The sequence below is a fragment of the Xyrauchen texanus genome, chromosome 21, assembly GCF_025860055.1.
Source record: "Xyrauchen texanus isolate HMW12.3.18 chromosome 21, RBS_HiC_50CHRs, whole genome shotgun sequence".
NCBI lineage: Eukaryota > Metazoa > Chordata > Actinopteri > Cypriniformes > Catostomidae > Xyrauchen > Xyrauchen texanus.
In genome coordinates, this window is record NC_068296.1 from 15592266 (window position 1) to 15620044 (window position 27779).

General features: G+C 37.8%; 1 protein-coding gene across 2 annotated transcripts; it reads left to right on the top strand.

Moving 5' to 3' along the window:
- The first annotated feature begins 381 nt into the window (after window positions 1–381).
- On the top strand, window positions 382–18819 carry LOC127661913 (relA-associated inhibitor-like). Of its 2 annotated transcripts, none has more exons than XM_052152870.1 (13): window positions 382–500; window positions 8909–8993; window positions 9141–9256; window positions 9793–10354; window positions 11123–11215; window positions 11296–11375; window positions 11826–12195; window positions 12486–12937; window positions 13031–13165; window positions 14818–14951; window positions 15039–15205; window positions 16231–16424; window positions 17809–18819. In XM_052152870.1, exons 2-13 carry the CDS (start codon window positions 8957–8959, stop codon window positions 17842–17844), a joined length of 2376 nt encoding a protein of 791 aa, XP_052008830.1. In that variant the 5' UTR covers window positions 382–500; window positions 8909–8956; the 3' UTR covers window positions 17845–18819. The 2 variants fall into 2 exon arrangements, with proteins under 2 accessions (XP_052008830.1, XP_052008831.1); XM_052152871.1 differs by having other exon boundaries at window positions 12489–12937.
- Window positions 18820–27779: the final 8960 nt, after the last annotated feature.

A 27779-nucleotide genomic window follows, 5' to 3' on the forward strand; every position in this document is an offset into this window, starting at 1 on the left:
AAGAACGTCGTCATGACGCATATATTTAATATTAATGACGCTACATTAATATTCACGAGAAGACACATCCTCCAAAATACACAAAAACTTTGACATTTTTAGTAAAAAAAAAAACGTATTTTGGTCGTTCTAACGTTTTTTTTTTCAAAGCTTTTACTTTACTATTACTCTACTCCACTCTACTTTTGTTGTTGTTGATGTACAACGTGGATACATTTTCAACAAAAGTCATTCTAAATAGCTTATGATATGATACGTATAATATAACCATAATAAAAATAAGTGACAAATGAAACAAATGTTTCTGGTTGGAATTTTAGCGAATTGTTTACCTGCGCCAGCTGTGCGATTGAAACACCTGGGTCGGGTTTCAGTAGCTGTGGGCTGGACTGTGAATGATATATTAAAACATCACAGGCAAGAGTTAAACGCCGTTTAAACGTTTTCCAAGAAGTCATGCAACATCCGTGCTGAGTGGAACTAAGTTCTAGCGGTTTACGGTAAGAAATACTTCAATACTATCACAACAGTTTAAGAGTACAGTAAGGTTTTTATCTTCTTGTGCTTAATAGTTAAGCTTACAGTTTTCCTTGGCTTTGAGGGGGCGATGTTCGACTGCACAATGGACTCCGTCGTGTCCATTTCCATTCTGTCTGACTATTTCTATGCGAATCGTCAAGCCTTGTTAGCTTGTAAAAACGTGTTCTGTGTATTTCGATAGGGAGTTAAGGAGCCTTTGTGTTACGAAAAGGCACTTCTGGAGTGTTAATTGAAATCATATGCTTTCAAAGCGCACGCAGAGCAGAGCTGAAAGTTTTTTGAAGTCATTTAACTGTCTGTTGAACAACATGCACTTCATAATTCAACCTGATTCAAGTCTTTGAATAAATGAAAAGGCTATTTGTGCTCTTATATTTAGTAATAATGTACTTTTGTGATGCGTGGTGTTGTTCAGAATGTGGATAGCTGGATAGCTACATAAAATTAAATAAAGCCCTGTCAACATGAAAGACAATTATTTTTAGATAGAGATGTTTGTTTTGTGAGAATAGTCTGATTATAGATCACCCTGTTACTTATTATTTAGATTCTTGTTTAAATTTATGAGGCTGAAACCATAAAAGTATTGACCTTTTACACATACACCAAATATCTTTGGGTCAACAATGTGGTTCTTTATACTATTTTCTAAAGCAATTTAGTAATTAGTGTCATTTTTATGCAGATAGGTCTGGGCCCAATTCCAGCATGCAAGCTTGACCTAAGATGCATGTGACTAAATGCTGTCGGAACCAGCTGAACTGCATAACTCTGTCTGATTCATGTCCTGCCACAACACGCTCTAAGCTTTTCTTGCTCTATGATCCATTTTGCACTCTATAATCACACTCCGAATTGCATGATAGTTGAATCACATAATAACCTGCCCATGTCTGGACTGTGGTGTATGTTTTATTGGAATTAGTCATGGGTAGATGTTGGATATCTTGTGTGATGCCTAGGGAATGTTAAGCTTTTGAAGACTTGAGAGATTCCTGATGCAACTGTTATTCAAGGCAAATCTGCGTGGACTCTTCAGCGTGCTCTTAGGGTAGAGCTGTACACAAAAAAAAAACATTCCCTTGAAAAACAGCACTAGCTGGTATTGGGTCAGAAGGATCTGTGAGTTTTACACCCAGTGAAAACCCACCCTTAGTATCTGGATGACTAACAAAGTATAGTCAGTGTGTGCTGGTGAGGCCATCGTTGTCTTATACTTAACCTGACACGCCCTGTTGCTGGAATCTTGTGTATCAACCCAAATCTGTTCAAATGTTTTGATTTTTGAGTTGATTTTATATTGCTACATGGTACAATGGTGAAAGATACAGCAGGCTTGCAACGTGTTGATCTTTGTGTTTTTGGAGCAGGATGTTTTGGTCATTCTTCAGTCATAGGAGTTTAAGCATGCGTGGCCACAGGAATTTTTCACCCACTGTTTTAGAAGTGAATCAGTGTGACAATGAGGTGAGGCTCATAAGATCCAAACGTTTTGTATTCAGTCATTGGTCCATGTCATGATAGATGGATGAGTTTTCACTCCCCCTCAAATAGTAGCTTTTCAGTGTTTCACAAATAATGTTCCATTTATTCCACCTATGCAGAAAATGTCAAAACCCATTAGTTTTATTTTTCATAGGCTTTGTAATATAAAGATGTTTGCAATTAATATTAGCAGTACTATAAATAGCACAAATAGTTTAGTGTACACTTATGTTAGTTTAACTTTTTTCTTTTGGCTAGTGTTCAAACTTTGCATACTTGTGTAATTGATTTTTATGTTTTTCTTGAGAACCTGCATCCTGCTTCACCCTACCTGATAATAACAGTAATTTTACTGCCTTAGCAAGGTCCTGCATGAATTCCAAACCGTTTACTCGCCATCTTGATTAATGCACTCGATCGTTTGTTCTTATCAGCTAGACTAACACAGCCTTACACCTTCTAAAATACTAGTCTCAATGAAATGAGGTAGTGTTATGTCTTAGATGTAGAATACAGGCATTCCATTTTAGGTAGCGTCTTATTCAACACTTTATTTTAAGAAAGGAAATGTCAGTTGAACAAAATTGGTTACTGATGTAGCCTATGTCAGTAACGTACAGTAATACGCTTCCCTTGTCTCGTTCCAAACCTCAATTTCTTCAGTGGTACACAAAACGTATTTTTCTATTTACATAATGGTTAGATTTAGGGATTTGGTAAGGGGTTAGACTTCACGGTAAGGTTAGGTTTAGGGGTAAAATTTAGTGAAAAAAAATCATAACATTGTCTGATGGTTTGATTACTTTTCTTTATGGGAGTTTTTTTGCACAAGACTACACTATCTCATACTATTATGACTTGATACAAGGTTAGTCTGTTACTACTGTGACATAATTGGACATCTGTAGAACAGAATTCTGGAGGAGATTAAGCCAACTTATCTAAATGAAGCAGTCAAACCTAACTTGTTGTTTCATGTTTCTTGTGACTTCTGCAGATACAGTATTTATAGTTATATATTATATAGTTGTCATTGAATATATCGTTTATATAGCAGGGCTGGGACATTTAAGTTGTTCATTTCTGCAATTTAATAGTTAACTGTTTAAATCTTTAAAATGGTCATATCTAAATTTTCAGGAGGTACGCTCGACTCGACTGCACATCTTAGTACAGAAACTGATTGAGTGGAGCAGTGCATGCTTATTCATTATGTATGACAAATTATAAACATGGGAGCAGATTTTCTGTACGGAGGCTTCATCCAGAAGTGGTGAGCCAGGTATAGGAGAGATACGGGCAAGCTGCCGTATCTCTTTGCATTGTCCGAAAACAGTCACTTTTCAAAAGCGTACGAGAGAGACCAAGTGTTTGAGCGATAGAGACTGAACGGCAGCCAGAAAAAATTATATTTTGGAGATTTTAATCTTCAGCAAATTAAACTTCTTCATTCAATTTGATTTGAATCTGTATTTATAGGGTCTAATAATGAATTGGCAATGCGCGTTAAGTTTATCTTGCCAATAAAGTTTAATATGAATTAAATCTGTCAATTTGATACTATATTAAAAAAAACTCATGCCATGGAAAATGGCAAAAGAATTTGCCCAACTTTTAATAACAGCATGTCCACTGATGTTATGGCATGCATACATATACTTGAATCAAAGATTTATACCTGTAAAATGTGTCTAATCAACTCTGTGCAAAAAAAGAATTTAAACAATGTGCATATATAAAAAGTTAAATAAACATTGTCTAACCAATTACTTGCCAGTTCTTTGAGACAATGTACTGTATAAAGTAAATATATTTATGATTATATTTTAATCTTTGTTTTAATGTACCATGTTCCATGATTGAAAGCAATTAATCTGTGATAAATGCGTGATTAATTAGTAAAAATGTTTTAATTGATTCACTGCCCAAATATATACTGCAGTAATATATGGTTACAAAACCAAGGTTTTTGTTGCTATCACAAGATGTTTGTCTACATATAAACCCGTTATGAGATGAAGCCTGCCTACATATTAACTCGCCAACAATATTTTAAATTGTATTTTTATCAATAGTATCATAGAATGAACATTAATATAACTACATTTTTGCAACCTGATTTTTATGTGCAACATTCTATGTTTAGTTGCAGTTTCCTGGTGAAATTAACACTAGAGACTCAGTGATTTGTGTGAAATTGTATAAAACGCACAATTACAATGTCTGATTATGACTTCATAAACACGTATTTGTCACTCTATTTCTCACACGCTATGTTATGATATCAGATCACTTTAACGCATATTTTGAAAAGTGATACATTTTAGCGCTTGTATTATAGACTCCCCTACATTATGACACTTATTCCAACATAATTGGCATGCACGGTATCTCGCCTGATAGAGTGTTGGACTTTGAGGACCAAGGCTGGAGACCAGCCAAGCACATAAACTGACATGCGAACCAAAAGTGTCAGAAGAGGGACTTGAAATTATGTGGTTGCTTCAGAAAACATGCTTTTAATGTACCATTGCTTTTAGGACATAATTGCTTCGGTATAGGTATTGGTTTAGGGTAAGGATGTCTTGTTATCTCTCATTTATCTTATAGGACTCTATTGGGTAGGTTTTGGTTAAATATTTAGGTTAGAGAGGTACTTTTTACTCATACCTCCATCTAACATATACCGTAAAAACCTCATCTGATTACGACACCATTTCACTCGCTTTGGCGCCCCTCGCAGAACATTTAACTGGGAAACCGCAGCAAAATGTGCAGTGAAGCAGATCATAGTTTTGCAAAAATGTTGCTACATAATTTTCATGAGATCCAGCTGATTTTGATAATAAACTACTAAGATTAAGTAATTTGGAATACTATATATGAACAAGGATTTAGGAATTTGAAAGATGTAAAGAAATGACAGATTTCTCAGAATGGCAAATTATGAAACCAGGGCTGTGGACAGGCATAGCAACTTGTTGAGAAATTGAGTTGAGTGTAATTGTGAACAAATGGTTTCTGTCACCACACCTCAGTCTGTTAGTAAACAGAATTGTTGTGTTAATCCTGTAATCATTCTGTTTCTGCTTCACTTCTTATCACCATGCCTGATCGTTATTATTAACTAGCCTCACTCTACCCCACTGCATTCCAGGCTCTCTATACCAGGCCCAAATGCAACTGCACTGCAGCAAAGGTGCTAAATAAGCAGTCACTCTATGGCTAAACCTCTCAATCAGATAGTGACTGTTGAGCTGTGAATGAGGGGTGGAGATTTGGGATTAAGGTCAGATTCATAAAGGGAGTATGTGAGCGGAATATCAGGACACACCAGGGGGTGACAACTTCAGCAGTGCTCCTTTAGGAAGAGAGGGGTCTGTTAAGTGAGTTGTGACTCACCAAAAATAGTTTGACAAGGTGATTAGATGATACCATTAACGTCTTTGCCTGAATCAGTAAGTTAGTGCAAAATGGAGGGGCATGAGGCAGTGCCCATTTATACTATACAGTACATACATTTTTATTCATACAGCACAAGTCTCATTTAATACAGTTTTTTCATTTCAAATTATATTATCAGATGAGGCAGGGCAGGGGGTAGGACCGGGTCGTGATTCCACACACCCGGTCCCTTATCAGGCTAATCAAGCCTCTGAGAGGGATAAAGGCCGGCTGCGGAGGATTGTGCGGGAGAGAGAGATCGTTTACGGACATGTCCGTCGTGTGAGTTTGTGTCTAAGTTTATCATTAAAACTATTATTTATATTGCCAAGCCTGTTCTCACCTCCTCCTTTCCATCGAACTGATTACACTGGTGCCGAAACCCGGGAAGGAGGAGGGATACACCGTAATAGAGTTCTCGCCACTACCGTCCACCCCAACGGAGCAGCCGCCGCGGCCATCTTCCGGGGGACGAGGAGCCCGGCCGCCTTGAAGCGGAGGATATTAAATACTTAAATGGCTCTTATTCCTTCTAAATCATAACATTTCTTGGTTTTAAATTTTTCAAAGTCCTAAACTTTCTATTTATTTCCAGGTTTAAATAAGATCCTAGATTTCCAATGTGGAACCCTACTGTACATAAGTAGTTTATCACACTGTGGAATTGTGAAAGTGACAGAACAAAGAGTCTTCTGGGAGTGAACGAGTGCCTAGTAACCAATTTAAGCAATGGTAACTAATATAAAGCCATTAATGAATGTTTGACATACATTTGCCAAAACTACACTACAAGCAGTAGCCTGAAGTTGTTACCATAAAAGGTTAGTCCATTTACTCACCCTCATGCCATCCCAGATGTGTATGACTTACTTTCTTCTGCTAAACACAATTTAAGATTTTTAGAAGAATAGTTCAGCACTGTAGGTACATACAATGCAGGTCAATGGTGATCAGGCCTTTTGAAGCTCCAAAAAGGAAATAAAGTTAGCATTAAAGTAATCCATAGGACTCCAGTGGTTTAATCAATGTTTTCTGAAGTGATCCAGATGGTTTTGTTTGAGAACAGACCAAAATATACCACTTTATTTTTATTTATTTTTTTACAAATTTCTTCACTGTTCACGGTCTCAACCAAAACCAACTGGATCACAAGACATTAATTAAGAACTAACTGGATCACAAGACATTAATTAAAAAAAAACTGGAGTATGATGGATTCTGATGGATTTTGTTGATGCTGACTTTATCTTTATGTTTGGAGCTTCAAAGGCCTGGTCACCATTCACTTGCATTGTATAGACCTACAGAGCTGAGAGCTTCTTCTAAAAATCTCGGTTTGTGTTCTCAGAAGAAAGTCATACACCTCTTAAATGGCATGAGGGTGATTTAAATGATGAGAGAATTTAAATTTTTTGTTGAACTAATCCTTTAAGAAGCTTTTTCTAGCTGTGTAACCTAATGTATTCAGGTTAATTCGGTGACGTTAAATCAACCCTGTTAATTTAGATGTTGCCACTTGAACCACATTTTTAGGTTAACATTTTTATCAGTGTATGCATCAAGTGGCTTCTTAATGGATAAATCATTACATTGTTTAAAGGCCTCCACTGACATGTCACATGTTTCATATTTGTAACATGAGTAATGTTTTTCTACATCTGTAAATCTTGTATCAAACCCAGCCTATATGACCTTGTGTGTGGGAGAAAGTATTCTGTCAGTTTGATGACTGCATTGAATAAGCCAGAAGAACTGACTGGCTTATTGAAACTGACAGACCACAGTTTATAAATTATGCCTGTTCTCTCTGTAATATTCTACCATGAAGGACATCAAGTACCATATCAAAGAACAGAGTTATCAAAAAACATTGTTTCTACTGAATTGAATTCTTATAACAGCAAGTAAAAGTCTAACAGGAAGTGTCTTGCGTCATACATAACTCATGTATCATGTGTCTATATACATAGCCCATACTCTCACAGACATGTTGTGTAAGACACATGGGCCTAATCAGCTCACAAATGATAAAGTTCCTAGTGTCACTCGCCTGAGGGTCTTGGCTTTCCATTCAGCTGCCTTCAGTACGCCATAATTATAAGCAGGATTTGTAGAAACCGATGTATGTGGATAGCAGATCACTTTATTGATCACAAAGAGGGAGTGTCCCTGCTTTTGAAATATTATAGGCAGTATTTGAACTCAAGGCAATCAAGCATTGGAATGCATAAGGAAGACTTGCTTGCCTCTGTATTCCTATTTGAGCTGAAATTTCAGTAGGCAACGCATGATTTGTCCATGCACTGTTGCCAAATATTATCTTGGGGCATGTAGACACTACAAATTTATGGGAATGACAACCACATTTAAATGCGTGAATGAATCGAGAAATAAATAAATGCTAGCATTGCTCCAAAAAGGGGTGGGAGCTGCAAACTGCCAGCAAAGATATAGGGAGCCTGTAACCTTAAACCACAAGTGGAAGTGACAACCCATTTTGGAGTTGGCGCAACCCCCTTTTGGAGTAACCCTGCCCCCATTTGGAGATCTCTGCCTGCAGCTATTCCTACTTGAGTGAATCCCCTAAATAATCATTTCGGTTGTTTTAAGAATACAGGAGTCACTACCAAAATTGAATGGTCAGTTGAAATAGTGATAATCATCTGAACATTGTGGCTTCTGGAGGCTGTAAAAAGAAACCCGGATGCCAAAATTTTAACCTGTTGGGCTGTTGTTTCCTGGAGTAATATTAGTGACCAGAGATCTATTACTGTATGTCACATTTAAAAAATAAATAAATTAATATTAGACGTTGCTCTCTCTAGCAGGGCTGGTGGGAGGAACTTGCAAAAATTAGCAAATAATTCAAGCCACTTTACTTTTGATTTTCAAGCATGGCACATCAGACAGGATCTCTCAAAATAGAGTGCCAACACTATGTTAACAACTAGTTTTTGAGTTCTATTCTATACACACTACACTGTAAATTGTGAGACAATTTGGTTGCAGAATGCCCTTGTCTCTCCCATAAATAACCAATTTCTGTGTATACAGAATGGGATTAAGCACTTAGAATAGGAGTCTAGACATTATGCATGTAATATTCTGATGAATGTAGATATATGCCTGACCATACTTATATATTTACTTTTATATTAAGTCTGTGTAAACATAAATGACTTGTGTAACTGTATTATTTATAGAATAAACACTGGTGCAACACTGTTAGATTTGCTTTGAGTAAAGAAGCACTTGCCTTATTCAGCACAAAAAAAAGTGCATCTGCAGCAAATAAACATAGAAAAGTTAGTAACCTAAAACAATAGAATGTACAATTATTTGTTGGAAATTTCATTGAGACCGAAACCACATGGGCTTCCAAACAATGACAAGACTGGACATTAAAGTGTGACTGATCTGCTCTTCTCTTTTCACTCAGGTAGTGCATTGAATGAATTGGAGGTCACACCCACAGTAAAGAGACATCATGAACTCCCAGAGCAGCTTTGGGAGCAACTTTATGTGTGAGTATTGTAATATAATAATTTAAACAATAATACTGTTTAGTTCCTATTTATCTCCTATGTATATATCTTACATGTTCACACTTGCTATCTTCTCAGTGTTTTGTTGTGTCTTTACTCAAGGTTTGTGTTTGTTGTGTGTTGTAGTTCAATCCATCAATGATGAACTAAGTGCTTCTTTGGCCACAGCAGACGAGCTCTCACGGGAGTTCAGCTCTCTCCTGCAGGAAGCCACTCCTGTTGTGCAAACCACCACTATACAGGTACAGAACACAAAACCGAGCCTTTCTTAGTTCAGTCAAGCCATTGTTGTACCTTAATTACAACTCTAAAATGCCATCTTATAAGAACAAAAAACAGAAATTCCAGGCTGTTTTGGTGTGCCAGATTGAGGAACACTGGGTCTCATTCTCTAACCGTGCTTAGGCACGGATTTGTGCGTAAAACCCATGTGTGAATGTTTTCACAAAGAAAACATGATTCATTAATAAAGCCCTTAGTGTGGAAAGCCTTTATATGGAGATGGTTTGGAGATGCATTATGCTAATTAACTTAGAACAAATTTATGTTCTACACCTGTTGTGAATCTGGTGAATATTGTGTGAGAATCTTTTCTCCAAGTACAAGTAAAAACACTTGTAAACAATTCTTAGCAAATAAATAAATAAACCTCTTTATCTCAAAAATGTTCAATACATTTTTAAGTTGCATCCAGTGTAAGTTTTAGATGGTGAAGATGTAGCTACACATTCCTGTTCTACTGTATTTTGACACCTACATCATGGCCTTTGTATTGTAGAGTTCTGGCCCCAAACCCCAGAATGGCAGCAGTGGCAGCAGCAGTTTGTACAGCGCAAACAAAAATGGCAGTGATAGCATTCAGGGGAGCTCCATTAGCAGCCTGACCACAGTTCCCAGCCAACAATCCCTGGACTCCACCTTCAGCAGGAAAGACTCTAGTCTGGACTTATCTTCTACCAGTGTGTTTAGGCCGTCATCTCCTACTACTAAAATGGACACAACTCCTGGCAAGAATTTTATGCCTTCGTCTCCCAGCCCTTTAACCCAGCAGCACTCCCCATTATCATCTCCGGGTACTACAAGACGAGCATCGCCAATGTCCCTGAGGCCTCAAGATTCAAGAGGATCACTGGGCTTTAGGGAGCAGCCCCCCATTTTCAGCCCCTCCTATGAAAACAAAACATCTCGCAGCTTGCTGCAGCCCTCAGCTAGTCCCTTTGCTAAGTCTGTCTCTTCAAGCCTCAGGTCTCCAAGGTTGGACAGAACTCCTTCTCCTCAACCTTTCAGTCAACCAGCAGCCAGTACACTACCACGCAATTTCCAGCCATTTAGACCCTTGGGTAATTAATCATTACAGGTTCACTTTATAGCCTATACATGTGTATACTACTTAAACAAGTTCACCTTGAACCTAAAATGTATTTGTCTATACATGATATTGCATTATCTTGTTATGTCAGTCTGACTTCGCAAAATCGTTCTGTTGTATGATTTCAGTCTGTCTAAAATGAGTACATGAGACATGACATTTTAAAAAGACGAATTATTGTTTTAATCCGACTGAAATTGAACTTGTAAAGTGCATGCAAATGTACTGGGTGTGGGTCAACACCGTTGGATACAAAAAATAATGGGGTGATATAAATTAAACAGTTATGCCACTTTTGCACATGGTATTTCAGTGCAAAAACGTCATCTTGTCCCCTATCCTATCGCAATCTAGTTTAAGCAAGCAAAATATGTGCTGAAATAGCGCTGTGTCTTGAGTATTTAAATTAATTAATTGTCATTCCTTTATGCGCACACACACCTCCTTTCTATGTAAATTAGTCTTATTATAGATTGTGCTTCGTTTACAAAACTATGTATTGTTTTCCTGGCTTGATATACATTGTGCTGTTACTGCCCAAGGAGCACAGACGGTAAAATTATTTTTATTAAAAAGAGATGTTTGTGTACATTTTGTATAAATCATGGCAGCATTCATCAAATAATGATCAAATGATAGAAAGAACATTTAAAAAATGGTTTCTTTATTCAAATGTAGTGCCTCTCTGTTTTGTCCTTTGCTGGTTTCCTCATCGGTTCTGTCTGCTTTCTTCTTTAAGAAGAGGGAATGCAGAGGCAGAAGAGCCCCTCTAAGTGGAATGAGACAGACCTGGATGTGAAATACGATAGAAAGTCTCACCACACTTATGACAGTAAGTCCATAACTATAAGAATATATGAATTAAGAGTAGCCCAGTCCTTTCTCAGTGTCAGTGCCTTCTTCTTTTTCTAGAGAATGAATGGATAAGACCATCTGTAAGCAACAGTAACTGGAAAGAATCTAACCTGGATGCACCTCCTTCCTCTAAAAAGGTTTGCAAATTTGTGTGGGGTTTGTGTGAGATTTGTTTGGTACATCTGCCTGTTTAATATTTTCCAAGGCACAATTACACCTGTATTTTCTTGTTGAAGTACCTTGAGCAATTGAAAAACAGATCTGGGCCGAGTATTTTCTATAACAAAACCATTGAGTTCTCTGTAACTTCTATTCTCTTTCTCTTCCACATAATAAACTCATTTTGGTGGGACCAACCTTTGAGGAACATTTTGAGGTCTCTTGAATGCCTCTTTTGTTTTGGTCTCTTTCTGGTTGTTTATTGCAAATTGGTTAACCACCTTGTTTTTATATATAATTATATTTAAACACCTTCCAGAGAAACCATGAAATAGGCAACAGCTTCTTACATGTCATTCTTATTTGTCTTGCACTCTCCCTCTCTCTAAACCTTCATTCTCTAATGCTCCCTCTTTCTCTTTCATCAGGATTCTGGTCACCGTCAGCTCTCATCCTCTTTCAGCTCACTTCCGCGGAACACTCGTATCTCAGTGCCTCCTGATCAGGCCTCAACCACTGGCTCTCCTTATTGTCCTCAGCCAATAATTTCCCGTATCTCTATTCCACCTGCAATCTCTAGAGTCCAGCAGCATAGGCCAATCCCACTGTCCGTCATTATGAGGCTACAAAACCCACATTATGCTGTGGCTGACACCAGATACTCCCTTGGACCAGTGGAAGACCCACAGCAAAGATTTTACCACAAATGTCCCCTTCCCCTGCCCCGAGAGTACTTGCAACCAGGTCAGATCCCTCAACCTCAGCAACCTCAAAGACAGCCTGCCTACTACAGAGAAGGTACCCTTCAACCATTTTTTTTGTTTGTGTATATTTATCTGGATAGTTCTAGACTTTCTTTCTTCTGTGGAACACAAAAGGAGATGATGGCATTCAAAGCATGCCATTCAAAAGGCCTCAGTCACCATGCACTTTCGCTGCATGTTTTGGTCCCCAAACAATGAAAGTAAATGGTGACTGAGACTAATATTCTGTTTTACATCACCGCTTGTGTGTTTCGTTAATAAATCCGTTATTGGGTAAATTATCCCTTTTACTTTGTTTTAAATGCAAATCATTTATTTTCTAAGCAGTTCTTCATCCTGGAGATGTTGAAGCTGAGTTGAACAGACATGATAGCACTACAGTAGAAGGCCCTGTGTGCTTGACTGACCAAAGCAAAAAAACAGAAGAAGAGGGTAAAGATGAACCAGAGATGCCCCCACGCCCTCTCAGCCCCACACGCTTGCAGCCTGTGATCGCCCCCCAGGCAGAATTAGTCGGAGACCTAGAGGAGCTGATGCAAATCCGGGCTGAGTTCCCCAGGGCCCTGAAGAAACGGGGCTCAGTTGAAATGCCCATTCCCCAGCCCAACTATTACAAGCAGATGATGGATAAACTGCTTCGCAGGACAACTAACCGAATAAAGGAGGAACAATTAGTTGCCGAAAGTGGCAGCTCTTCAGAAGGAGAAGAGAGTCCCAAATATACAAATGCACCTCCCTTACCAATCACTGAGATCCAGATCTCATCTGAAAATAAGGTAAGAGGAAACAGATTAGGAAACTGTGGAAAATAGTCACTATTAAAAAAAATTTGATTTTAATCTGGTTTTCTCTCTTACGTGCTCCATCAGGGTTATCACTCTATTTTGCGGAAGTCCAGTAAAGCCAAATCCTCCAGCCGTAGAGCTCATCTGAGCCCACTGGTGCTGATGTTGGATGGAGCTTTAGTAGGAGAATTAGAAACTGTACAGAGGGCTGCACAAGAGGTAAAGTCAATGCTTATGTTTAAAGTCCCCATTAAGTGCTTTGACAAGTGTGATTTTGATTTTGTGTTAAGATATACCCTACTAAAGCAGAAGTGGGGACAGGACATGTTGAACGACTCATCCCATTTTTAAAAATAGATTTAGTTTACAGCTACACACATACACCTTTCCACCATGCTGCTCATGTCAGAGCTGCTTAACAGGGAAGCTTTAGAAGCGATCTCAATACCAGCCATCTTTTCAAAAGACTTGAGAATGTTCAGTTGATCTAACTAACTCCGTTACTTCATAAAAAGCCCTAAAACAAACACGGTGCATCATAGTCTTACGAATAGTCAAACGAAAATGACCACAAACTCAGCAAACAAGCACATGCCACAGGAGCTTTTCCACTGCACAGCACAGCTCGACTTGACTCTGCTCGCTTTTTGTGGGTTTTCCAATGTGGACGGTTCCTGGTACTTATTTTACTACCACCTCGGTCGAGTTTCCAAGCGAGCCGAGTCAGCGTCACTGGATTTGCGACACAGGACGCGCTATTTTTAAAGTTCGCTACAACTATAGCAGTATCATTTGTTCACCGCGACGTTTGAATTGTAAAAATAAATGGCTGTGTGCAAAACCAAGCCGTGGTCAATAAACGAGGTGCAGACGTTCCTCTTGTTAGCAATGAACTAAATGATGAGAAAGTAATTCAGGAAGTGTCTTGGCTGTTGGCCGTACACAGCTACCACCGGACCTACCAACAGGGAACAGAACAGCTGGAGTGGTTCAAACAGAAGGAAGTGGAAGTGGTTCGACCGAATGGACGCTATCTATGGCAATAGACCGGTGAGCAATGGGAGGGAGAGAGCCTTGGACTCCGCCACAATGGAGGATGGTACATTTTGTTACGTTAACTCTATATTCTGCTTGAAATCTTTTTATTTATTTGACCAGCTACTGGAAAGCTTGCTTCTAAAACAACCAGGCCAATTTAACGGTTACACTTGTGTAAAATCACCATGGAACAATTGCGTTATGCAGGACAATGAGCTAGTAGCTAACAGCTAGTGGTCGTGTTATTGTTTATTGTTTTGTGTCGTGCTTAAGATGATGTCACGGCAGTAGAGGCAGTGCAACTATGATGATCAGCCTATAATCCCATCCACGTCAAGGTGGCACTAAAGTAGTGGAAAAGAAAGCTCAGAAAGTAAAGTGAGTCGAACCAAACCGATCCGTAACGTGCAGTGGAAAAGTTCCATAACAAAGCCCAGTATAGAGCTGAAACAGGTGCAAGATATCAAGTTGAAGAGCCTTCCAGCCACACCCACTGGTTGACTCTGGCAGGTAAGTGAGAGACCTATCACAGTTTAAAAAGTTTAACTAATTGTAACTTTTACACACATCTAAAAATGCAAAACCCATGCCGCAAGATGCTGAAAAACACTGAGATGCAAAGCAACCCCCGAAGACGTCCATCTTACAAATGTGTACAAAGACCAATAATTAAAGAAATAGCACAAAGAGAACTCAAGTCCCCAAGTGCTTTATTAATTTATCAATGTACATCTCTACTTGCAGTATACTGATTGACCAGAGAAAGCAGTGTGTAATTGTTTCATAATTCCTCAGTTCGTCATGTTAAGAGTAGACTTATGTGTCCCCTATAGATGAGTGACCCAAGCCAGGCTAATGATGAAGGCATCACGGCCCTTCACAATGCCATCTGTGGTGGACACTTCCCAGTGGTCGAGTTCCTGGTGCGGATAGGTGCTAACATTAGCGCTCCAGACAGCCACGGCTGGTGAGCATATCATTTTAACAAGAGTCTGTGTGTGGATGAGTATTCGCATTTGTGTGTACAGTATGTTCACTTTGGTCTCATTGGCAGGACACCTCTGCACTGTGCTGCATCCTGTAATGACCGAAAAATATGCGAGTTCTTGGTGCGGAACGGGGCAGCGGTGATGGCAGTAACAGACAGCGATGGTGCCACAGCAGCACAGAAGTGTGACCCATACGCCCTGGGCTTTGATGAGTGTGACCGCTTCTTGAGAGGTGAGGATGATGTCATGAGAAAATGATGCAAGTAAACTTGTGTAAGTTACTCGTGTACAGGTTAAAAGAGGTAAACCATGTGATTTAACAAGTTTTATCAGCCATAACGCCTACATGTGTATTAACTTCCATTGTTATGTTTAGAATGTTACAATAAGCTGTACATTCCAGAGTTAATATTGTCATGCATCCATATGAGTTGGAAAGGATGTCTGTTATAGCGAAGTAATTCATAAATTGTAGGGTGGAGGTTAAATGTAATACACCCTTATAAAAACACAAACAGTAAAAAGTTGAGCTTGAAATTGAGCCAGGTGGTGGATTTTATGTGCCAGGTAGTTGATGCATAACATGTCTATGTTTATAAATATCATCAAGATTTTAGGTTATCCTTTTTATACAGTATGAATATAACTGTATGGTAAGTTTTAAGTTAACACTTTACAATAACGTTCCATTCATTAACATTAGTTAATGCATTCGGTATCATGAAGAAACAATTATCTACATTGTTTACGGCATTTATTAATCTTTGTTAATGTTAGCTAATAAAGATTCAATTGTTCATTGTTAGTCCATGTTAGATCATAGTGCATTAACTAATGTTAACAAACAACTTTTGTGTTAAAATTAACATTAACCAAGATTGGTAAACTTTGTAAAAGTATTGTTCACTAACATTAACAAATGGAAATTATTGTAAAGTGTTACCAGTTTTAACCATAATTATTTGCCCTTTTGTCTTTGTTAGTTCATTTTAAATGGTCCTGAGACAAATCACGTTTAAAAAGTACTAATATTACATGCAGTTTCTCGATTAATGAGGTCCTAAAAAATGGCATGCATAATTTAAATAATTTGCAAAAATATTAAATTAAAATAAATCCAGAAAATAATTATTAAAAATAATTATTAAAAAAAATAGTATTAGATGAGAGTATAGCATGTCACACTGTAAGACATGTCAACTTCTTAAAAGTACCCGGCAACATTTCTTCAACTTCATGGAGTTCATTTTTGTTTAGGCGTTGAGGAAGTGATGGGTGTGGAGAACAGTGGGGTGGTGTATGCTCTATGGGGATATCCTGCCCAGACTCCAGATGAACTGAGCTTCAGAGAAGGAGACATGGTCACCATCCTGCAGAAGCCTGAGGGGGTGGACTGGTGGTGGGCTTCACTGTGTGGCAGAGAGGGCTTCGTACCAAACAACTACTTTGGGGTAAGAGGTGCCTGTTTACAAAAAAAATAAACAAATATCCAGCTAATGGTTTAGTTAGCCTAGTTTTTCAATTTTAACAGTATTTTGTATATGAGTGCAATAAACTTGCTCAAACGGCTTCTTATGATAGCTGGATGTAGATTGTTTCTATTTGGTTCAAACTGGTCATTTATTGTAATTAGCTGGTCCAAGCTGGTTTAGATGGTTGACAATTCTGGCCACCGGGTGGTGGGGTCCAGATCAACCTGGAAGATCACCTTGGACTAGCAACAAACCAGCTTAACCACCTTAAAGGTATAGTTCCATGTAAAAGAAAATTCTGTCATCATTTATTCATCCAAAAACATTTTTTCCAGATGCATCGCGATCTTCATTTGAACGATCTTGATATCTTTTCTTAAATCGCAAGATTGATCTTTTATTTGCAACCCTCTTTTACAATGAGAGGAAATCACTCGCATTTGCAACTAAATTTTGTGCTATGCAACAAATTTATATATTTGGCAACCGGTAGGTAAATGTTTAGATTTCACTTAACAGTGAATTAATTGTGCAGTATAGTGGTGGAGTATTCAGCGGTGAGATCCTTTCACTGCATGTTGAGAGTAAAAGTTGTTCCAAGTGTATCCAAAGACGAGATCCACACAACCAATTTGTCATTGAATAATGTTTCTTTTAATACCCTTTCTGCTCTTTACAGACAGTTGTTGATCAAAAACTACAAAAAATAATCATTTAATTGTAATCAAGCATAGCACAGATGAGATAAAGCCATTTGAGTCTCTCTCATTAACCTGCGCTAATTTAAAGACACTGTTTACAGAACGGAGAAACCAACCAGACAGTACTGTTTTTTTTGCACATGTTCAACAAATCAGTGTAAATATCTGTAAGTAGTTCAAATGATGCAATTAAACAATATATATGTAACCAAATATAATATGAAATATAATATCATATTTATTGATTAAATACATTGATTTGTTCATTTTTAAAAAGCAAAAATGTGACCAAATTGATTTAAAAAATACTAAAATATAATTTGTAAAATTTATATTTTCATATTATGCCTAGTTAGAATGTCCCCTTAATAATTAACAACATTAGCTGGGAGATCATTTATTATGTAAGCAAAAGGAACATTATAACTAAAATATACCAATGAATCAATATTGAATCAAATCGGAATCGAAAAGAGAGCTTGTGAATTCAAATCTGCATATATACACACTCATTTTAACTTGACATTATATACTGTTTGTCTGCTTGAATATTCATACTTTTAGAACCATGCAGTGGACACTGAGGTTTGGCAGGACTTCATGGAACCTTGTTCTCATGGGGGTTTTTTTTCTCTCTCTCTCTCTCTTTCTCCACTGTGCAGCTTTTTCCAAAAGTACGGCCTAAGTCACTATGCTAAAACGCAGAATCCATCCACCGACTGCAGACAGAAGGGGACTAAGTAACAGCCTCTGATGCATGCTTGGCAAATCTCAGATAACACTTTTTTTTTCAAAAAATAGTGTTGTTTTTCTCTCTTACTAAACTGCATATTGAGACCGTTGTGATGAGATTCTAAACTTTTACACCGTAGCAATTTAGTTTGTGTCGTTGATATATTCCAGATTTCTGAATCACAGAATGAATTCCAATTTCTCAACCATACCAGGCTACCATAAATACTTCTATCATAAATCACAGTGACCGGAAGTCATTTCACTGGCAGTCCTGAATATATTCCTAAACACGCTTTCTAGCTAAGTACAAACATGCGTTAAGAGCACTTTTTTAGGAATTTATAGTTAGTCTGGTTCAGTCTCATTTCTTTGTTGTTGTTTGGAAAGACACATTTTCTGTCTTGTTCTGTGGGATTGAGCAAGGAAGAAAAGAATTCATCAGTCTGTCAGTATTGCTTTTGTCCATGCGTGTGAGTTGTTTATCAGTTAATAGTAATGAGACATAGGAACAAAGAATGTTAAAGATGAATTTGAATGATTGGTGCCCTAACTCTGCTTCTGATAACAGAATTTCACCGTACATCTAGCCTTTTACCGTTACGTAACATGTTTTTTTTCTACCTATTTCTCCATTGTTGTCACAGTGATCTTTAGAAATAAAATATGTGTTATACGTTGTAATATAAGTTTTCTCCTCAGAATAATACATACTGTACTCTCCATGTGTGTTGTGTATTATGCATTTGATGCTTTGATGAGGGAAGATTTATAAGGCGAATTTGTTTTAGAGGTGTGTGTGTGTGTGTGAGTGCGTGCGTGTGTGTTTTGTGTGCCTCATTGAATCAATTGACTGTGATTTACAATGACAAATATTATTCTCTGTAATCAAGTACAAAAAGAACTTAAATAAATATGAATTGCTCATATGTGTTGTGTTTGATACTTTACAGCATGACAGAATGAATGGGGATTAAGTTAAATGAAAGACAACATTATAATTCCTGATAAAACACTTTGCACTCAGGATTACATACTGAACGTGAGTGTGCAATGAATGCCACCAGCAGAGGGCAAAGCTGATTCAGTCTAAATATCAGACCACCGAACACATTTGAACACATGACCACCTAGTGGTAACTTAACCAGTTTTGTATTTTTTGGAGAGGGGACTGCATATGAAATATGAGCATAATATTCTTGACCGTCTTGATCCGGTATAAATCCAATATTATGTTTTCTGTATTTTGATTAATGATAGTTTTAAACTGCCATCTATAGAGTTGGGCAAGGTGCAATTTGAAGCATATTTGATTAATCAATTATCTAGCACAAATGTTTACTTGGGTCTAATTAAGGAAAAAGCAGGCTAGTAATTAATCTTTTAAATTAAATTCCAGAGGATTATTTTGATCTGCCTCCTATGAAAGAAAAGACAAGCTTGTTCATCCCACAACAAACTGGCAAAAGATTTATGCCAGCGTTATGTGTGTAAAGGAATTATTACATACACTCATGCAAATATAATTCTGGGCATAACCTTAAAACAAACGATGCAGACGAGAAGGCACTGGGGATTAAACTATAAACATTTTCATTTTGTATCTGCAATTTTCTTATGCTTGAGGTAAAATTACATAAGCCTGTTTTTTTAATAATGTTTAGAGAAATAAACATCACTGTGTACTATGGTCACAGCTGGTTACTTGTGTATTGAGTGGAGAGCAAATACATACTTGTATAACAAAGCCAGATGTCCTCAGAGCATGTTGCATAGAGAGATACAGGTCACTTTATACTGTATGCCTTTGGTATATTCTTTGGTTAATTTGCAAAGAGTGTAACAAAGCAGTTGTTGTTTATACATTTTTAACAAAACCATTATATAGATTACATAGTGTTATTGTTCATATATAGGTATACACATACATGCCAAAGGAATGTTCATCCTTCCTTGTCAGAGGTCTGTTTGATGTAGGATTGTTATTTGCAGCAGTCACCACTAGTGATTGTGTGAAGGTAGAACTCATTTGATGCCTCATTGGAACACCATTATGATGTAGAAGAGTGAGAATACAGGATTTCTAAGGCCTCAAGCAAAGCAAGCATGACCTCCCACAGAAACAAACCTCACAGCCACACCTGAATGCTTTTCAACTTTTTTTTATGGTCTCTTCCCCCCCTTCCTGACCTCATCCCTTTATTTCCCATACCTTGTTTTTTTGCCTTGAGTTCCACTCCAATGCCATTCATTGTCTGCTTCATTCCCTCTTGATTTTCTCTTGCACGCTGACTTGCTCCTTTTGTTTCTTATTCTTTCTGTCTGAATTTCTTTCCCCATACCTTCCTCCCTTTTCTCAGACCCATACTGTTAGTCTAGAGAGGAGTTGGCCATTATACGAGATGGCATTTTGGCCCATAAGCTCCTGACAGGCCCACTTGATGTGACAGGACAGCGTACATGCACCCCAAAACAAATTAATGTGTAATCAGCCTCCAACAGATGGGCTTTTACAATATTTCTTCCTTGTGGTGAAAAATTGTGGAAAACGAGTGGAAAAATGGCATGGTAGAAATTAAAAGCTGTAAAGGTTGTGTCAGTCCAATCAAAATCATGTGCTTACATGCCGCTCGAAACTTGAGTAAATGTGTTACAAAAAAAACAAAGGTGTTACAAACAGGTAGCCACCCTGTACTTTTAGACTAAGACAACTTACACATTATATATAGCTACAAAGTTGTTGTTTCTTTACCTATAGGGCACCAGTTGACTCAGGCCTGCCAATGTTAAACCCATACACGACTCTCAATAGACTAGGTGCTGTCTGATTTGGCAGGGCATGAGAATTCACCAAAAGGACCACACAGTAGAAACGTGTACCTAAACACCCACTTACAGTCACACAAAGCACTCATGCCAAAGTACAAAGTGAAACATAAAGCCCTCACAGAAGCTTTCACACATAACACTCCTTGAGTCAACGTGGACGGCCCTTGCTCTCACAAGTTCCCTAGCTGTTACTGAGCCCTGGGGTCATAAATGTTGAAAGTCTTTCTTTTTTCAAAGTATTAAAGGTTGCTTGCTGAGTAATTACTGCAGACGATATTATCAGATCAACTCCTGGGAAATCTCTGTGTAAACAATCACATTACTCAACGCTTAAGGCACAGACAGACAATGCAGCAAATGTCACACAAATATGCATGGATGGGCTCCACCTGGTACGAGACAGACTTACACAAACACATCTGATTGACTCTTTAATCGTTTACTTAGTCATTTATTATATGACAGTGTGATGTTTTGCCTCATCACTGAGTAAGTGTAACATCTGCTAACCAGAATGACTGCAAAGATGTCATTGTTGCATGTGTGTGCTATGTATATATATCTGTACAATGCATTACCTCCATTCGTTTATATCCATATAAGATGTGGGAGAAAATTAGATGATAAAAAAAAAGACATTTAGAAAAATAGCATAGCCAAATATCAAAAGGAATTTATTTTCTCTCAATTTGTTATGATTTGTCTCGTGCACATGTTTTGCGCAAATGTCTTACAATCTTTTTAAACAAATCCCTTACATTTAGTGTCATATAGTTCTGTGCAAAAGTTTTAGGCACTAGTGAAAAATGTTGCATAGTGAGGATGTCTTCAAAAATAATGACGTTAAGATTTGTATTTATCAATTCATGTTATACAAAGTCCAGTAAACATAAAAAAACTAAATCAATATTTGGTGTAACCACATTTGCCTTTAAAACAGTCCCAATTCTCCTTGGTACACCTGTTTTTCTTGGTTGTTGGCAGATAGGATGTTCCAAGCTACTTGGAGAATTTGTCACAGTTCTTCTATCTATTTAGGCTGTCTCAAATGCTTCGGTCTCTTCATGTACTCCCAGACGTTCCTATTTCCTATTGACACACTAAAGTTGAAGATATAAATAACCATCTTAAGAGATATGTTTTTTGAAATATCGTATGTGCCTAAGACTTTTGCACAGTAGTCTACATGTGATATGTAAATCTATAATAATGTAATAAACCATTACAATAATTATGTTTTGTCAATATTCCATCCAGTAAGCTGTGTTTAGCTGCTAACTGTTGCTATGGTTACCTCCTCCTTTTCACGACTCGCAAGTGTTTTATTTGATGCAAGGTGTATAATATATATATATATATATATATATATATATATATATATATATATATTACCTATTTCTCATTTAAAATTAACACTTAAAAGTTGTGCTGTGTAGTGCTGTAAAAATAGAGCCCTAAAACTTCAAGAAAAACTTTCTCTAGAGTTAGTTAGTTTTCCATACAATTCCATGTGTTCTAAATCATCCCTCATTTGTAAGTCACTTTAGGGAAAATGTCTACTACTGTGAGTGTGGCAGGGCGGAGGGCGGGGCCGGGTCGTGATCATACACACCCGGTCCCGTATTAGGCTAATCAAGCCTCTGAGGTTTAAAGGTCGACTGCAGAGTATTGTGCGGGAGAGAGAGATTGTTAGCGGACATGTCCGTCATGTGTGTGTTTATGTTGTCTTTTAAGTTTCTCATTAAAATATTATTTATATTGAAAAGCCGGTTCTCTCCTCCTCCTTTCCATTGAATACCTTTACAGTGAGTAACTGTAAATATGTCACTGTAGACATATCACTACAATAACTGTAACAACTTCTCTCAGATATTCAGATTAGTGGTTGGCCAATGTGTCGATCAATGGTTGGTTCCCCCAATCCTTAATATGTGGTTTGCTATGTTATTCAGGCTTTATTTAAAGAAATCAGATCCCCCAAATCTCCCGTTAATTTGCACCCTTCTCCCTACCATTTCAAATCATGTTTGCACTCAACAAACATGCACATCATGCAAGCCAGCATATAGACTCTGAGTGCTAAATAAAAATATCTTCCTCCTCTCCTCTCCTTTTTTTTTCCTTCCTCTTTATCTCTCCAGACTTGCACTTCATACCCTCATGTCCCTCTTTCTGTTCCCCCTGGAGTAATGAATAATAGAGGGATACTTGTTTTCTCTCCCTCCTCCGGTAAATCAGGCCTCGATTTGCTGCCCTCTCCAACCCTCCTTTCCTCTCTCTCAGCCGTTATTTAATAAATCATTCAGAGTTTCAGGACGACAGGACCATCAACAGCAGCAAGTGGAGGAGAACGCCACTAAAGACCCGTACATCCACCAATTTCCTCTTTCTCTCTCACTATCTTTTCCCATGTCTGTATTTTTATTTTATTTTATGTCTCTCATGAGACCCATTGCATCTACTACTCTTCCTCACCTGTCCAACACTATGTCATGGTCCTGTCACTCTGTCAGTTTGGGTTTTTGTCTGACAGGACCGTCAAAAAGTGATATTGCGATTATTTAGAAAAATATTGCGATTGCAATTTGAACTGCGATTATGATTGTAATGTTTTCCACATGTTCAACTGCAAAAAGGCTACTGGGGATTTCACACTTGAACCCTCTTAAAAAGAACCAAACTGAGACCTTTTTTTTCAGTTCAACCACAAACAAATAAATATATAAACAGTGAAACAAAGTCTTCTTCATATTGAAATGTTACCATCCACTGTGTACCTGTTTTTGTCCATTTTGTGATAGGGTCTCAGCCCACTAATCTTCATCATTAGTTTTTGAAACACAGTCAACTTGAATATTAGGGATGCTCCAATCAGGATTTTAACTTCCGATACCGATCTCCAGTTTTCTTTTCATCTCATCAATCGATTCTGATCATTTAACTTTTATCAGCAGTGCTGTCAAAACTGGTTATATGTAAGCTTTCTGCTCAATGTCACTGTTAATTCCCTGTTAGTAAAACCATAGTTGTTGCCTAGTTTTTGCCTTCAGTCAATTCAGTATACACAAAATATAATTTTAAAATATAATTGTTACTCTTTATTCTAGGCCTTAAAAACTAGTAGGCTTATACAAACTATTATTTACTGTATTTAAAGTATATAATGTTCCAAAAGAATGAGGCTTAATGTCAAACTGAAGTTGAACTGATAACCCATTGGTGTAATTAAATTTAAAGTGAAAAATTATTTGTATTCATTATTTTATTATATTTAATTTAGCAATGGACTATATTATAGTAACTAAATATTTGATATAGATTTATTTTATGTATGTTCCTTTTCATTTTGTTGGATGTTGGTAATATTAGTTCCGCTTTCACTTGTTTCCGCGGGGAGTGTATTAAGGGCGACACGCTCTTTCGTGAGGTATATAAATGACAGGAGAATGAAGAGAAGTTTCTGGACTCTACTGGTGTTACTGTTAACACTTGCTCAGCAATAATTTAATAAAGATGTTTGAATTGCATCCAATCTTGTATTCTGCTTTATTATTATGATACCTGTGCGGCTGTGGCTCAGTTGGTAGAGGGGGTCGGCCTCTAATCGCAGGGTTGTTGGTTTGAATCCTGGCCCACACGACTCCACATGCTGAAGTGTCCTTGAGCAAAACACTGAACCCCAAGTTGCTCCCATTGGCAGGCTAGTGCCTTGCAAGGCAGCACTGCCGTCATTGGTGTATGAATGTGTATCTGGATCCTGACTTTCCTGTCTGGTTCAGTTTCAGTCTGTCAACATCCGGACACTGCTTCATGTTCTGTGTCTGTCTCTCATGGCCGTGGACAGGCGTTGCACTCACTTTGCGCTGCGTGCCCGGGTTGCTGAATTAATATTTTGCTGAGGTACGGTCTCTTCAGTCAGGTGTCCTGTCTTGTTTTTGTCACCTGTTGCATGCATCACGTGGCGTTTGCCTCACGATGTACGCTCAGTTTTGTTTAGTGTGAGAATGCGTGGCATCGCTGTGTTTGCCGTTGCTATACATTCTCTTATCTTGTTTGTTGGTTGGAATGTGTGTATATTGCCTTATTGTCTTGGCGATGTGCGCTCATGCCATTTGGGTGTTTTGTTGTCTTGTGAGAGCACGTGTCTTTGTTTTGTTTTACTGCATTGCCACGCGTCTCTTACGTCCTTGTTTGCCCATTATTTGTTAATTTGCCTCAACTGTCCCCTGTTAACCCGTTTGATATCTCTCCCTAATTTAGCCTCCTCGCAGGGCCAGTTCGACATGTGTACCTAGTCGGTCTTGTTTGTTTGGTTCCAGATGGTCTTGTTAATGTCAGTCGGTTTATTCCCTATCCCTGCCTGATCCGATTGGTCCTGCCTCCAGTTTCCTCTGCCCCAGTCTGGATTGTTTTATTTTTGTAAAAATAAATACTTTGGCTTTTTAAATTCTGCCCTTGGGTCCTGAGCCTCGTGTTGTCTGCACATCCTGACACACTAATCATATTTGACCATTAACACTAATATCAGTGTCTCTCTCTTTTCCTACTATGTTACAGTTCGGCTCGTAACTGCAACAAAAAGGGCATTACGGTTGCAAAATTATGTATTTATTGCAAAATTCTAGGGGAAAACATGAAAAACAAGGAAGACATTGAAATGGCGACCAGTTGAACCATGGCTACGAGGTAGATGATACAAACGAAGAACTCATGATGGTAGAGTTCTAATCCAAGGACAATGGGCACCTGCTACCTGCCCATTCTGCAAAGCATCAGAAAAGAACAAAGAGCATCGGAACCCCCATACTGGTTAACAAACAAGCACTTAAATACCCACAGCCCATCCAAATCAGGTGTTCACAATATCATAATCACAAACGTAGAGCAAGAGATAACAGACAAAAAGAAAACATGGAAAATAGAAAATAACATGGTAAGACCGTGACCTCGCACTCTAAAAGTTTAAATCCTATTATTATTTACTCACCCAAAATCACCCTCAATCCAAACCCATAATTTTTCCATGCAACACAAAAGAACAACTTTTAACAATGTTAATTCTTACAAAATAATGCATAGTTACCAAGTCGGTCAATCTCCAAAAAGGACAAGAATATAAAAAGACGTACTCAAAAATAATAAATAAATAAACAAACACATATTTCCGCGTGCATTTTTTGGAAGGCAAATGTAGTAGTGAGAAAACAGATCTCCTTCTGATCCAGTATTAAGCAAGCCAGGAAAGAGATCTTTCTAAAGGTTGTGCTAAAAAGTTTGAGAGACATCATTCCATATGCAATTTTCTCATTCAGAGGCGTCGGACTGGGGGGGTAAAGGGTACCGAGTACCCAGGGCCCGAGGCAGGGGGGGCCCCTTAGAAGTCAGTTTTCTATACATACATATTTGGTACGGGGGCCCAGCAAGATGGTTTGTACCCAGGGCCCAAAATTTGGTGCTACGCCCCTGTTCTCATTCAGCCTTTAATCACTCTGCCTCTCATTAAAGACCAGCTCTCTCACTCTCTGATTCTCTTTATCTACATACTGCCTTGATTTCAACTTTCTCCCTCCATTGGTTTCTCTCCATGTCTCTCTTTCTTTATCTGACACTTTCTGCCTTTCCTTCTCCGGCAGGGTCAGGTTCTGTGACAATTACATTTAATCTGCCCCATTAACAAATCTCCTCTTCCATTGTTTGGTTCACGATATTAAACTCTTTAATTGGCACAGATTCTGAGACATACACCACTTTCACCCTCTTCTCAAATGTGCTCCCTTTGTGAGTCTGATCCCCTTAAATGACCACTTCAGCATTTAATTCATTATTTCTTATCTTCTTCGCAGTCATCAGAATCCCACTAAACCCTACAAATTCCCCTGCATTTGTGACTGAGTTACATGTCTACAGTGTAATTAGATTACTGTAATAATTACTCTGTCTGAAAAGTAATTACATTATTTATTACTAATTAGATTCTTAAACCCGTATCAACCGTGACCAGATGAAAAATACAAGGATAGACTTGAAACTTTTACAAATAAATAATAATAATCAATAAATTATTCATGAACTAGCCAAGGAATTTAAGGGGGCAGTATTAAATTAGATAACATATATTTTAACATTAGATATTACATTTCGATTTTAAATTCACTATTACTTTGTATAGAATTGTTCTATAGTCTATGCAGTATTTAACGCAATTACATCAGAAGTAACTGTAATTAAAATACTGAAAAATTTTAAGTAATCCCTTACTTTAATTTTCCAAAGAAAAAGTAATTTAATTACAGTAATGCATTACACCCAACTCTGCTGGTAGAAAGGGATAAAGACTGACACGTACTCTGTGTGTCTATGGGCCCTATTTTAAGAGAGCAATGCCTTAAGCACAGCGCAATGCAATATGTTGTAAGTGCAAAATTAGTGGCCGTGGCCATGATATTTAGATTTTTTTTATGCATGTGCTAAGTCTAGGCGCAAGTGGGTTGGCAAAATCGCACACAAATTGCTAATGATCTGGGTCAAGTTCAATTTAATTCTTAGGTTCTTCTCCGGTTATTGATCATTTGTGTTCTCCTATTATATATTCTCTATACAATGCATCTCCTGCTCTGTGACTGTATTGTCGCCTGCACTGCTCTAAACCATGATGTATGTTTTGCATGTTCTCTATCAGCCTTTCTGGGACCTGTCTGTGTCTTTCCTGCATGAAATATGCTTTGCTTCTCTGTTTTATGTTTAATTTCTTTACAGCATCCTTGAACTTTGGAAAGGCATTGTACAAAATAAACATATTATTATAATAAATACTATAATTATTAATTATATTGATTTGCTGACACACAAATCATGGCTATGATTAAAAGGGATAAATAGCTCTTAGATAGGCTATCATCTGCTGGTGGATTCCCTTAACAGCAAATACAGGAAATGACTTTAGACTGTGTGCCGAGATTAGACGTGGTTCTCAAATGGCCTATTTCTCAGGAAAAAAATGAATTGCACTTTCTGCCACTTCATTAACATACAATACACCCACAGTTTGCGTGCATACACCCACAGATAGCA

What these genes read in the sequence shown, in the direction of transcription:
- LOC127661913 (XM_052152870.1), top strand. Translation starts at nt 8,957, where the DNA reads ATGAACTCCCAGAGCAGCTTTGGGAGCAACTTTATGT. An exon ending in CTTTGGGAGCAACTTTATGT is followed by an intron (nt 8,994 to 9,140) that starts GTGAGTATTGTA and finishes TGTGTGTTGTAG; the next exon opens with TTCAATCCATCAATGATGAA. An exon ending in TACCAAACAACTACTTTGGG is followed by an intron (nt 16,425 to 17,808) that starts GTAAGAGGTGCC and finishes TCCACTGTGCAG; the next exon opens with CTTTTTCCAAAAGTACGGCC.